This window comes from Carcharhinus amblyrhynchos, chromosome 18, assembly GCF_965287045.1.
Source record: "Carcharhinus amblyrhynchos chromosome 18, sCarAmb.v2.hapA, whole genome shotgun sequence".
NCBI lineage: Eukaryota > Metazoa > Chordata > Chondrichthyes > Carcharhiniformes > Carcharhinidae > Carcharhinus > Carcharhinus amblyrhynchos.
In genome coordinates, this window is record NC_137341.1 from 52748849 (window position 1) to 52762400 (window position 13552).

Consider the following 13552-nt stretch of genomic DNA (forward strand, 5'->3'; position numbering starts at 1 on the left):
ACACACTCTCTCCCTCGATTCACACACCCTCTCCCTCAATTCACTCACACACCCTCTCCCTCGATTCACACACCCTCTCCCTCAATTTACTCACCCTCTCCTTCAATTCACTCACACACCCTCTCCCTCAATTCACTCACCCTCTCCCTCAATTCACTCACACACCCTCTCCCTCGATTCACACACCCTCTCCCTCAGTTCACTCACACACCCTCTCCCTCGATTCACACACCCTCTCCCTCAGTTCACTCACACACCCTCAATTCACTCACACACCCTCTCCCTCAATTCACTCACGCACCCTCTCCCTCGATTCACTCAGGTATTGCTGTCAGGACGATTCACCCAGAGCTGAGGGAAGTGTCATTCTCTGAGCTTCACACTGTAACTGCAGTCAGGATGGTTTAGCTGGGGCTGGGAGCTGTATCATTGTCTTCCCTGAGCTTTCTGTCAGTACATTTCGCTAAGTCACTGTCTCAGGCCTTGCAGTCACAGTATATCGAGGGCCTGGAAACTGTGTAAAACCCCCTCAGGCTGTGTGTTGGCATGAACTGAATATTGTAAATATTAAATATACATATTTTATTTAGTCTTTCGTGCAATGTGGGTTTCGCTGGCTAAACCGGCATTTATTGCTTATCCCGAATTGCCCTTGAGAAGGTAGCGAGGCTGTGTGTGAATGATTTATTATTGTCACATGTATTAACATACAGTGAAAAGTATTGTTTGTTGTGTGCTACACAAAGCATACCGTTCATAGAGAAGGAAATGAGAGAGTGCAGAATGTAGTGTTTCAGTCATAGCTAGGGTGTAGAGAAAGATCAACTTAATGCAAGATGGGTCCATTCAAAAGTCTAATGGCAGCAGGGAAGAAGCTGTTCCTGAGTCGGCTGGTATGTGACCTCAGACTTTTATATCTTTTTTCCCAAAGAAAGGAGGTGGAAGAGAGAATATCCGGGGTGCGTGGGGTCCTTAATTACGCTGGCTGCTTTGCCGAGGCAGCGGGAAGCATAGACAGAATTGATGGGTGGGAGGTTGGTTTGCGTGATGGATTGGGTTTCGATTCATTCACGACCTTTTGTAGTTCCTTGCGATCCTGGACAGAGCAGGAGTCCATTCCAAGCTGTGGTACAACCAGAAAGAATGCTTTCTATGGTGCATCTGTAAAAATTAGTGAGAGTCATAGCTGACATGCCAAATTGCCTTAGTCTTCTGAGAAAGTAGTCTTTGGTGGGCTTTCTTAACTATAGTGTCAGCAAGGGGGAAACCAGGACAGGTTGTTGGTGATCCGGACACCTAAAAACTTGAATCTCTCAACCCTTTCTACTTCGTCCCCATTGATGTAGACAGGGACATGTTCTCCTTTCGCTTCCTGAAGTCGATGACAATCTCCTTCACTTTGTTGACATTGAGGGAGAGATTATTGTTCACCAGATTCTCTGTCTCATTCCTGTACTCTGTCTCTTCATTGTTTGCGATCCAATCCATGACGGTGGTGTCGTCAGCAAACTTGTAAATCGGGTTGGAGAGGAATTTGGCTGCACAGTCATAGGTGTATAAGGAGTTTAGTAAGGGGCTGAGAACACAGCCTTATGGGTCAGCCGTAGGATTTTCCAGTCCCGCTTGCCCCAATACTGGGAAATCCCACCTGAGGTCAATGGACCATTACATGGTCTGCCTCCTGCCCACTACTCCTGTGATGAGTGGGATGGGAAACTTCTCCCCAGTGTGTGTTTGTATTGAGGGAGATAGTGCATTGAGGGAGAGGATGAGTGTACTGGGGGAGAGGGTGAGTGTACTGAGGATGAGTGAGTGTACTGAGGATGAGGGTGAGTGTACTGAGGATGAAGCTGTGTGTACTGAGGATGAGTGTACTAATGATGATGTGTATATTGAGGATGAGGGTGAGTGTACTGAGGGAGAGGATGTGTACTGAGGATGAGTGTACTGAGGGAGAGGGTGAGTGTACTGAGGGTGAAGACATGTGTATTGAGGCAATGTGTGAGTTCCTATGAGTCAGGGTGAGTGAAATGAGGACGTGTATTGAGGGGGAAAGTGCATATTGAGGGTGTGTATTGAGGGTGTGTATTAAAGTGTATTAGAGAGAGGGTGTCTGTATTGAGTTTTGTACTGAGGGATAGTGAGTGTAGTGAGGGAGTTGATGTGTAATTAGGGAGGTGTAGGGAGGGTCAGAATGTGATGAGGGTGAGGATAGTGAGGGTGAAGAAAGCAAGGGTGGGGATAGTGAGAGTGATGAGGATAGTGAGGGTGAGGATAGTGAGGGTGAGGATAGTGAGAGTGATGAGGATAGTGAGGGTGAGGATAGTGAGAGTGATGAGGATAGTGAGGGTGAGGATAGTGAGAGTGATGAGGATAGTGAGGGTGAGGATAGTGAGGGCTATTTGTTCTGAATGGAAGAACGTGACGTCACTGTACAGTATGATTGGCTGGCGCTGGGCCTATGAGAGGAGCGGTTGTGAGGAGCTGACCAATGGGGGTGGAGAATGAGGGAGTGTGATGGTTTGGATTGAAGAGCAACCGGAGACAGTGAGAGACAGGCAGCACACAGTGCAGAGAGAGAGAGAGACAGGCAGCACACAGTGCAGAGAGAGAGAGGGACAGGCAGCACACAGTGCAGAGAGAGAGAGGGACAGGCAGCACACAGTGCAGAGAGAGAGACAGGGAGATCACAGTGCAGAGAGAGGGACAGGGAGATCACAGTGCAGAGAGATCATAGTGCAGAGAGAGAGGGACAGGCAGCTCACACAGTGCAGAGAGAGAGAGACAGGCAGCTCACACAGTGCAGAGAGAGAGACAGGGAGATCACAGTGCAGAGAGAGGGACAGGGAGATCACAGTGCAGAGAGATCATAGTGCAGAGAGAGAGGGACAGGCAGCTCACACAGTGCAGAGAGAGAGAGACAGGCAGCTCACACAGTGCAGAGAGAGGGACAGGCAGCTCACACAGTGCAGAGAGAGAGGGACAGGGAGATCACAGTGCAGAGAGAGGGACAGGCAGCTCACACAGTGCAGAGAGAGAGGGACAGGGAGATCACAGTGCAGAGAGAGGGACAGGCAGCTCACACAGTGCAGAGAGAGAGACAGGGAGATCACAGTGCAGAGAGAGGGACAGGCAGCTCACACAGTGCAGAGAGAGAGGGACAGGCAGCTCACACAGTGCAGAGAGAGGGACAGGGAGATCACACAGTGCAGAGAGAGGGACAGGGAGATCACAGTGCAGAGAGAGGGACAGGGAGATCACACAGTGCAGAGAGAGAGAGGGACAGGGAGACAGAGCTAACTCAGTGAGATAGCACAGCACAGTGAGGGACAGTTACAGCTCAGAGAGAGAGAGCGCTCACACACACTGCACAGTGAGAGGGATATAGATTTAGCGACAGCTCACTGAGGGATAGTCCTCAGCACAGAGAGAGAGAGAGGGACACACAGAGCGCAGTGAGAGAGACCGCGGCTACAGCTCACCCGCTGCGGCAGGGACACAGACACACCGAGCCCCCACACACACACAGCCGGTGTGAGGGACACAGGGGTCGGTGTGAGGAGCCCGGTGACACTCGGTGAGGACAAGCGGACACCCGGTGCCGGGGAAGCCGCCATGTCGGGTAAGCAGCAGCCGCCGCCGCCCCCTCTCTCCCGGCTCGCGGGCCCCTGATGGCGGCCGCGGCCCAGCCACTTTCCCGGGGCCGCCGCCCGCACCCTGACAGACAGACCAGGCCCCGGCCTGTCGGTGAGCGGCGCCCGGCTCCCCACAGCCCCCCCCCCCCCCCCGTCCCCCTCCCTCCCCTCACCCCCCCCGTCCCCCATCACTCCTCCTTCCCCGACCACTCCCCCCCCCACCCCCCTCGCCCCCCCCACCCCGCCATCCTTCCCCGACCCCCCCATCACTCCCTCTCCCCCCCCAGCCCCCCATCACTCCCCCCCCCCCCATCACTCCCCCCCCCCGGTGGGATCCAGCTGTGGGATCTGACTGGAATCCAGTCTGGGATCTGCCACGTGTCAGTGTTTCCAGCTGCAGTCCCGGGGACAGTGAAGCAGCCCCTCCCTGTAGAGCCTGGGCACACACAGACAGAGACCCCTCCACCCCCACCCCCTCTCCCTGGGTAATCACACCCGGGGGGGGGAGAGGGTAACAGTAACAGCCCCCCCCCCGCAGGCAGGGTGACTGTGGGGGGTACAGGCTGTCTGATTCTGCAATTCCCCTCCCCAGAGACTGGGTCACTGAGTGGATTGTGGACTGTCTGATATTTACAGTGGGTTTTGGTTGGAGGTGCCCACTGAGATGGAATTCATCACTATCGTGTGGCCTTAATTTCAGTGTGAGGGGTAAATCTATAAGAACTGAAGTGGAGATGCTGGCGTTGCACTGGGGTGGGCACGGTAAGAAGTCTCACAACGCTAGATTAAAGCCCAACAGGTTTATTTGGCAGCACAAGCTTTTGGAGGGCTGCCCCTTCATCCGAAAGCTTGTGATCCTAAATAAATCTGTTGGACTTGAACATAATGTTTTGAGACTTCTTATTTTAAAGACTGAGGTGTGGAAAAATTTCTTCATCCAGAGAGTCTTTACAATTATTAGTGTCACAGGTAGCTTTACATTAACATTACAGTGAAGTTACAGTGAAAATCCCCTAGTTGCCACACTCTGATGCCTGTTCGGGTATGCTGAGGGAGAATTTAGCATAGCCAATGCAACTAATCAGCATGTCTTTCAGACACTGGGAGGAAACCGGAGCACCCAGAGGAAACCCACACAGATACAAGGAGAATGTGCAGACTCCACACAGACAGTGACCCAAGCTGGCATTTGAGCCCAGGCCACAGTGCTGACCACTGTGCTGCCCAGAGTAGTGAATGTGTGGAATTCGCTACCACAAAGTAGTTGAGGCCAAAACATTGTGATTCCAAAGAGAAATTATTGGGCGGCACGGTAGCACAGTGGTTAGCACTGCTGCTTCACAGCTCCAGGGACCTGAGTTTGATGCCTGGCTTGGGTTACTGTCTGAGGAGAGTTTGCACATTCTCCTCGTGTCTGTGTGGGTTTCCTCAGGGTGCTCTGGTTTCCTCCCACAGTCCAAAGATGTGCGGGTTAGGTTGATTGGCCATGCTAAAATTGCCCCTTAGTGTCCTGAGATGTGTAGGTTAGAGGGATTTGTGGATAAAATATGTAGGGATATGGAGGTAGGGCCTGGGTGGGATTGTGGTCGGTGCAGACTCCTTGGGCCAAATGGCCTCTTTCTGCACTGTATGGTTTCTATGATTCTATGAAATTAGATATAGCTCTTGTAGTTAAAGGGATGAAGGGAATATGGGAGAAAGACGGGATCACGACACTGAATTTGATGATCAGCTGTGGCCAAAATGAATGGTGGAGCAGGCTTGAAGGGACAACTGGCCTACTGCTTCTATCTTCTGTCTTTGAAAGGCTACATTATGCTATTTATTTGTGAGGGTTGTTTACCAGCAACTTTGGCTCCAGCACAAACTCCTTTTGGCATAAAGTAGCTTGCTTGTGTATAATAAGCAAAAGCACTCGTAATACTTGATTCTGATGTAGTGATGGGGGCAAGTTGCATTTAAAATGATGTTGCAATATTTCAATGGACCAAGCTGATTCTGTAAAAAAAAACTGCAAAGTTTTAGACTTTGGTCAGTGGGATGGATGGAGAGAGAGTGTTGCAACAACCTATGAAGGGCAATAAGTGATTGTAGATGTACAGAGAAACAGATTGATAATTGCAATCTGATATATTGATTTTTTTTTTCTTGCCCAACTGGAAAACAATATATTCGCAATGTTTTAAATGGTTTCCCCTTTCCTCCCTCGCTGAACCAGTTAATTTGGGATCTTTGAATCCCTTTTTCAGATGCCAGTATGGGAATGAAGATAGCAAGGGGTAGGTGTGTAATCCTGAGACTGCATTGGATCAGTTAATATTCTGTATATTTTGTGAGCTTAAGCTTGTTGAGCATTGCCCGCTCAGTGCCAATGTTGGTTTTACTTGCGGTCTCCCTCTGCTTCTACATTCAAAATTGTGATTTCATCTCCTGCTTAAAAGTTTATATAATATTTGATTTCTCCATCATTTAATCAGCCATCAGATGAAACTTTTGTGTCTCTGATTTTGATCACAGCGGTGAGCGGTGTCTGTCTTTATTTCCTGAACTCTAACTTCCTGTAACCATATTGCTATGTGTCACCAGTGTTCCTCTGTCTAGGCACTGTGAAACGTTGATTTGACAGCAGACCCCACCTCCCCGTGCCTTGCCTGAGGCTGCTGTATGGTCCATTCAGGTGGCACAGTGGTTGGCACAATCTCACAGCGCCAGGAGCCTGGGTTCAGTTCCCGGCTTGGGTCACTGTGTGGACTCTACATGTTCTCCCCGTGTCTGCTGTTTGGGTTTCCTCTGGGTGCTCTGGTGTCCTCCTACAGTCCAAAAGACATTCTGATTGGGTGCGTTGGCTATGCTAAATTCTCCCTAAAGTGCAGCAACTAGGGGATTTTCACAGTAACTTCATTGCAATCTTAGTGTAATGTGACTAATAAATAAACTTTACCTTGTCATCCGCTCACAGAAAAATGATCTTCCTCAGCTCTCAAGTTCACTCAACATCTCAATGGCTCCTCTGACACCACTTGACCCATTAACTCACCTGCAGCTATGGGCATGCTTGACTGCTTCACCATCTTCAATGACTTCTAATGTTGACCCATAGGGATCCATCCTTGGATCCCTCCTTGTCCTCATCTGCATGTTTCTCCCTTTGCAGCATTATCCAAAGATGCAGCTTCCATGTGAATGCTGCTGATGTCCAGGTTTATTTTTGGAATCAACTCTTGTGTTTAAGTGATCATACAATCCCTACAGTGTGGAAGGAGGCCATTTGGCCCATCAGGTTCGTACCGACCACAATCCCGTCAATGCCCTATCTCCTTAACCCCACGTATTTACCTTGCTAAGTCCCCTTACTCTATGGGGCAATTTTACCATGGCCAATCAACCTAACCTGCACATCTTTGGACTCGATAAGGTACCACTTTTTTTTGGCGTAATGGAAGCCAAAGATTCTTGATCTGCTCCATCAACTTAGTTCCTGCATTGCCCTTCCTCACTCGTTTGTTAATAAGAACATAAGAACATAAGAAATAGGAGCAGGAGTAGGCCATCTAGCCCTTCGAGCCTGCCCCGCCATTCAATAAGATCATGGCTGATCTGTTGTGGCTCAGTTCCACTTTCCCGCCCTCTCCCCATAACCCTTAATCCCCTCTCTTATCAAGAACCCATCAACCCGCTTCTTAAAAATATTTAGCGAGGCAGCCTCCACCACTTCAACGGGCAGAGAATTCCAGAGATTCACCACCCTTTGAGTGAAGAAGTTCCTCCTCAACTCCGTTCTAAACCGCCTCCCCTTTATCTTGAGGCTGTGCCCCCTAGTCCTACTGTCTTTTTTGAGCGGGAAGAGTCTCTCCACCTCTATCCTATCCATCCCATTCATCATCTTATACGTCTCAATGAGATCTCCCCTCATTCTTCTAAACTCTAACGAGTACAAGCCTAGTTTATTCAGCCTCTCCTCATAGCTCAATCCCCTCAACTCCGGTATCAGCCTAGTAAACCTCCTCTGCACTCCCTCCAGGGCCAAAATATCCTTGCGCAGGTGCGGCGCCCAAAACTGCACACAGTACTCCAGCTGCGGCCTCACCAATGCCCTATACAGCTGCAGCAAGACCTCCCTACTTTTATATTCAATCCCCCTCGCTATGAAGGCCAGCATCCCATTTGCCTTCCTGACCACCTGCTGCACCTGCAAGCTGGGTTTTTGCGACTCATGCACAAGGACCCCGAGGTCCCTCTGCACCGTCGCCTGCTGCAGTTTTTCGCCCCGTAAGTAATAGTCCTTCCTACCATTCTTCCTACCAAAGTGGACCACCTCACACTTGCCAACATTAAATTCCATTTGCCATTTCCTGGCCCATTCGCCCAGCCTATCTAGATCCTTCTGCAGACTCTCCACACCCTCCGCACAATTTGCCTTTCCCCCAATCTTGGTGTCATCAGCAAATTTCGACACCCTGCACTCGGGCCAGACCATGGAGTCCTGGTCAAACTCGCTGCTAAATGCACCCGAACCTCTGTAAATCACGCTTTCGTCCATGCTGATGTCACATCTGGTCTGACTTCCAAAATTCCTATCTTCACAAATCCCAATGTATTCAAAACACTTCTTTCATCTTATGTTTGCCCATTGCTGCTTTTTTTTTTGCTTTATTTTAACCTCCAGCAACTTTCTCCTTTTAGACCATAAGACATAGGAGCAGCAGTAGGCCACTCAGCCCATCGAGCCTGCTCTGCCATTCAGTGAGATCATGACTGATCTGACGTGATGATCCTCACTCTGTTTTTCTGCTTTATCCCCATTACCCTCTATTCCCTTACTGATTAAAACTGTCTGTCTCAGCCTTGAACACACAGCCCTCTGTGATTTTAAAAAAAATTCCACAGATTCACTACCCTCTGAGAAAACTGAGATGATGCCCTTCGGGCCTAACCTTTCTGCATCTACCCTGACATGCCTCTTTAAAGTTTATTAGTCAATCGTAGGCTTACATTAACACTGCAATGAAGTTACTGTGAAAATCCCCTGGTTGTCACACTCTGGCACCTGTTTGGGTACACTGAGGGAGAATTTAGCATAGCCAATCCACCTGACCAACTTGTCATTCAGGCTGTGGGAAGAAGCTGGAGCGCCTGCAGGAAACCCACACAGACACGGGGAGAACGTGCAAATATCACACACATAGTGACCCAATCTGGGTCCTTGGCGGTGTGAGGCAGCAGTGCTAACCACTGTGTCACCCGGAGAGAATCCTATATATTTCAATAAAGTTGTCTCATTTTTCTGAATGAGCACAGGCCCAACCTACATAGCCTCTCATAAGAAAATTCTTCCTTACCTAGGATCAAACTCATGAGCCTTCCTTGGACTGCGTCCAATGTAGTGCATCTTTTTAGTCATTACAGCACTGAAGGAGGCCATTTGGCCCATTAAGCCAATGATGGCTCTCTATAGAGCAATCCAACCATTCACCCTTTGGTTGTCCTTCAACCTTGTTTCCCATTTCCATTGTCCTCCTTATGCAGTTTATTCCTGATCCCAGGCTTTGCTAAAAACAATCACCGCTATTTTCAGTTCATTTTTAGTGAAGTTTTCAGTCACATTTTGCAACGATTGCACTATTAATCCATTTTTTTGCTTTTAATTTTGTTTCCCTTGTTTTTCTCCCCCTCTTCTTTCTCACTTCTCTCTTCTCCCCCTTCCCAGTCATTCCGATGTCATTCCCGTGCTAACCTCGTGGTGAGCAGCTTGGATTCTTGTCAGCTGTTGACTCACCAGTTCTGTCATCGACCAGTCAGCTTCCTCAATTCCGGGAGCTTCCAACCAAAAATTTGAAATTTATTCTCAAGAGCTGCTAACTAATTCGTGTCTTTTAAAGTGTACCCCTTGAGATTCTCACTTCAGAGCTTTTTGATATGTACTCTGAAAGTATGTACAGTTAGAAAAGTGCAGTAATGAGTTTAAAGGGCATAAGGTACCAGATTTGATTCCTTGTCTACTCTGCGGATCTTGGTTAGTGAGCAGCATTGACGTCAGTGCTGCTTGGCTGGAGCTTTTGCTTGTGATCGCAAAGGAATGACCCGGCGTTGGAAAGTCTGGAGAGTGGCTGAGACCTGCCCACTTGTTTGAATAACTGGGTGACGTTTGCTGTCCTGTTTCTCATGATTCTGCTGTGGTATTTTTGGAACCTGTACTCAAATAAGAATTGGAACAGAAGACAAAAGAAAAGTGCTGAAAGAAGACTGCATGTTGTAAATTATTGTTTACTTGGGGATGAGAAAGCATTTCTCTATTTTGAGAAGTTATTGAAGGAGAGAATTAAATGCGCTGATGCATTGGGGGCGGTTTAGAACGGAGTTGAGGAAGAACTTCTTCACTCAAAGGGTGGTGAATCTCTGGAATTCTCTGCCCGTTGAAGTGGTGGAGGCTGCCTCGCTAAATATTTTTAAGACGCGGGTTGATGGGTTTTTGATAAGCGAGGGGATTAAGGGTTATGGGGAGAGGGCGGGAATGTGGAACTGAGCCACGACAGATCAGCCATGATCTTATTGAATGGCGGGGCAGGCTCGAAGGGCTAGATGGCCGACTCCTGCTCCTATTTCTTATGTTCTTATTACGGTTCCACGTGCTTAATTAGCATAAGTTGATCACTAGCAAGTTCTACCAAAATTCCTCTCCTTTATGTTCATGACTAGAGTTAAAAGATCACAATGTATTGAAAGGAATCAGGTGATATCTTGAGCCACAAGCGTTGTTGAAGCAATGCTTGAAATCATCTTTAATAATTACAAGTGGGCAATATTTAAGGCAGTTGGTCTATTTCTGAGCCAACCTTTTGAGTCTGGATGATCCTTTGTCAGGGGAAGGGTCGTCCGGACTCAAAACATTGGCTCTATTCTCCCTCCACAGAGGCTGTCAAACCAGCTGAGATTTTCCAGCATTTTTCCGTTTTTGTTTCAGATTCCAGCATCTGCAGTATTTTGCGTTGGTCTATTTGGAGTTTTGTCCCTAACTACAGATTCAGTTCTATTTTTATATTTCCTTTAAAAAAGGACTCAATCTAAATATAAATTAACAGTCCTGTCCATTGTTCCAATTCCCCTACCCAAAAAGCTAATTAATTTTGAAGAATTATGTTCTGTAATTTCAAATTCAACCTGCCAATGATCTTTGGACTATCCGTTTTGAGTGCGGTGATGAATGTGCCAGTGAACCTTAAATATTTCTCACAGACTGAAATGGCAATGCTTGTATGTGTTGTGCAGCTTAAAATGGTGGAAAAGCTTGAAACCTTATACTTCATAGAATCCTACGGTGCAGAAGGAGGCCATTCGGCCCATCACATCTGCACCGACCACAACCCCACCCAGGTCCTATCCCCATAACCATGTATTTATTCTAGCTAGCCCCCCCCAATGCTATAGGGCAATTTAGCATGGCCAATCCACCTAACCTGCACATCCACTTGTTGTGCTTTCAAAGAAAACAGGAGATACTGGTGTTAATATTCCAGCGTGGTTGTAAAGATGACTTCAAGCATTGCTTCAACTGTGCTTGTTGCTCAAGATATCACCTGATTCCTTTCAATACATTGTGATCTTTTAACTCTAGTCATGAACATAAAGGAGAGGAATCTTGGTAGAACTTGCTAGCGATCAAATTACTGCCATTGCGTTCAGTCTTATACTTTCCGAGTATAAAAGGTATGTTGAGCTGTACTGTGTTTTTGTTCTGTTTGATGCCAGGATCACATGCGCATGGGAAGGAATGGCTACATGCTGGCCTCACCAGAATTTAGAAAATATATTGGCTTCTTGCATGACTGTGTTTTTCAAGCAATTACTTTTACTGAGTTCTAATCGTCTATAATGTACACTCCTTTCTCTTTGTAGAAGCTAAATTTGGAATAGTTAAAATGGATGATGTGGAAACAGTGGCTTTCAATTCTGTTGAAGAGGAAATTGCTTATTGGAAAGAGCTTGCCGTAAAATATCAACACTGGTAGGTACTGAACAAGGATATACTTATGGATATGTTTTTCTGTTTTTATTTCAGATTCCAGCATCCATGGTAATTTGCTTGTTTTCTTAAATAGAATTCTAGGGGTGGCACAATGGTTAGCACTGCTGCCTCTCAGCGCCAGGGACCCCGGTTCAGTTCTGGCCTCGGGTTGCTGTTGGAGTGGAGTTTGCTTATTCTTCCACAGTCCAAAGATGTACAGATTAGGTGGATTGACCATGATAAATTGCCCCTTAGTGTCAGAGGGATTAACAGGGTAAATACGTGGGGTTACGGGATGTAGCTGTGTGGGATTGTAGTTGGTGCAGAATTGACAGGCTGAATGGCCACCTTCTACTCTGTATGGTTTCTATGATTAACCCCTTTAATAATTAGATGTCCTCGATCACATTGGCACAGAAGTAATGTCCTTCACCATTTGTTTTCTTCAACTAAATGACATTTTCTATTTATTGAATAATTGATGACAGTACTGACTTTGTAAATGAGTTATTTTTGCCTGGGTTTTTCAGCACAGAAACAGGTCATTCAGACTTAATGGTCTGTGATGGGGTTTATAATCCACACTAGCCTTCTCTCACTGTATATCATTCAACCATATCTTCATAGCATTCTGTTCCTCTCTGTCTCATAATTATCTAGATTCCCATTTTAGAACATAAGAACATAAGAAATAGGAGTAGGAGTAGGCCATCTAGCCCTTCGAGCCTGCCCCGCCATTCAATAAGATCATGGCTGATCTGTCGCTGCTCAGTTCCACTTTCCCGCTTTCTCCCCATAACCCTTAATCCCCTCTCTTATCAAAAACCCATCAACCCGTGTCTTAAAAATATTTAGCGAGGCAGCCTCCACCACTTCAACGGGCAGAGAATTCCAGAGATTCACCACCCTTTGAGTGAAGAAGTTCCTCCTCAACTCCGTTCTAAACCGCCCCCCTTTTATCTTGAGGCTGTGCCCCCTAGTCCTACTGTCTTTTTTGAGCGGGAAGAGTCTCTCCACCTCTATCCTATCCATCCCATTCATCATCTTATACGTCTCAATGAGATCTCCCCTCATTCTTCTAAACTCTAACAAGTACAAGCCTAGTTTATTCAGCCTCTCCTCATAGCTCAACCCCCTCAACTCTGGTATCAGCCTAGTAAACCTCCTCTGCACTCCCTCCAAGGCCAAAATATCTTTGCGCAGGTGCGGCGCCCAAAACTGCACACAGTACTCCAGCTGCGGCCTCCCCATGCCCTATTCAGCTGCAGCAAGACCTCCCTACTTTTATATTCAATCCCCCTCGCTATGAAGGCCAGCATCCCATTCGCCTTCCTGACCACCTGCTGCACCTGCAAGCTGGGTTTTTGCGACTCATGCACAAGGACCCCGAGGTCCCTCTGCACCGTCGCCTGCTGCAGTTTTTCGCCCCGTAAGTAATAGTCCTTCCTACCATTCTTCCTACCAAAGTGGACCACCTCACACTTGCCAACATTAAATTCCATTTGCCATTTCCTGGCCCATTCGCCCAGCCTATCTAGATCCTTCTGCAGACTCTCCACACCCTCCGCACAATTTGCCGTTCCCCCAATCTTGGTGTCATCAGCAAATTTTGACACCCTACACTCGGTTCCCTCCTCCAGATCATCTATATAAATGGTAAAAAGCTGAGGCCCCAGCACCGACCCCTGGGGCACTCCACTAGTCACCATCCGCCAATCCGAATAGCACCCGTTGACCCCCACTCTCTGCCTCCTATTTGACAACCAATCCTCTATCCACGCTAACACCCTACCCCCAACTCCATGTCCCTCGACCTTCTGCAATAACCTCTTGTGAGGTACTTTGTCAAATGCCTTCTGAAAATCCAGAAAGACCACATCCACCGGCTCTCCTCTATCCACCACCCTAGACACAT

At 47.6% G+C, this 13552-nt stretch overlaps 1 protein-coding gene across 3 annotated transcripts in view; it reads left to right on the top strand.

Annotated features, from left to right (window-relative positions):
- Positions 1-3116: 3116 nt before the first annotated feature.
- nde1 (nudE neurodevelopment protein 1) overlaps positions 3117-13552 on the top strand; it is a 46066-nt gene continuing 35630 nt past the window's right edge. For 2 of the 3 annotated variants that reach the window (XM_080207023.1, XM_080207025.1), the window contains exons 1-3: positions 3118-3164; positions 3287-3622; positions 11529-11637. In XM_080207023.1, coding sequence (XP_080063149.1) covers positions 3616-3622; positions 11529-11637 — 116 coding nt within the window. In that variant the 5' untranslated portion in view covers positions 3118-3164; positions 3287-3615. Of the gene's footprint in view, positions 3165-3286; positions 3623-11528; positions 11638-13552 lie in introns of all 3 variants that reach the window. The other variant, XM_080207024.1, reaches the window with a different exon arrangement.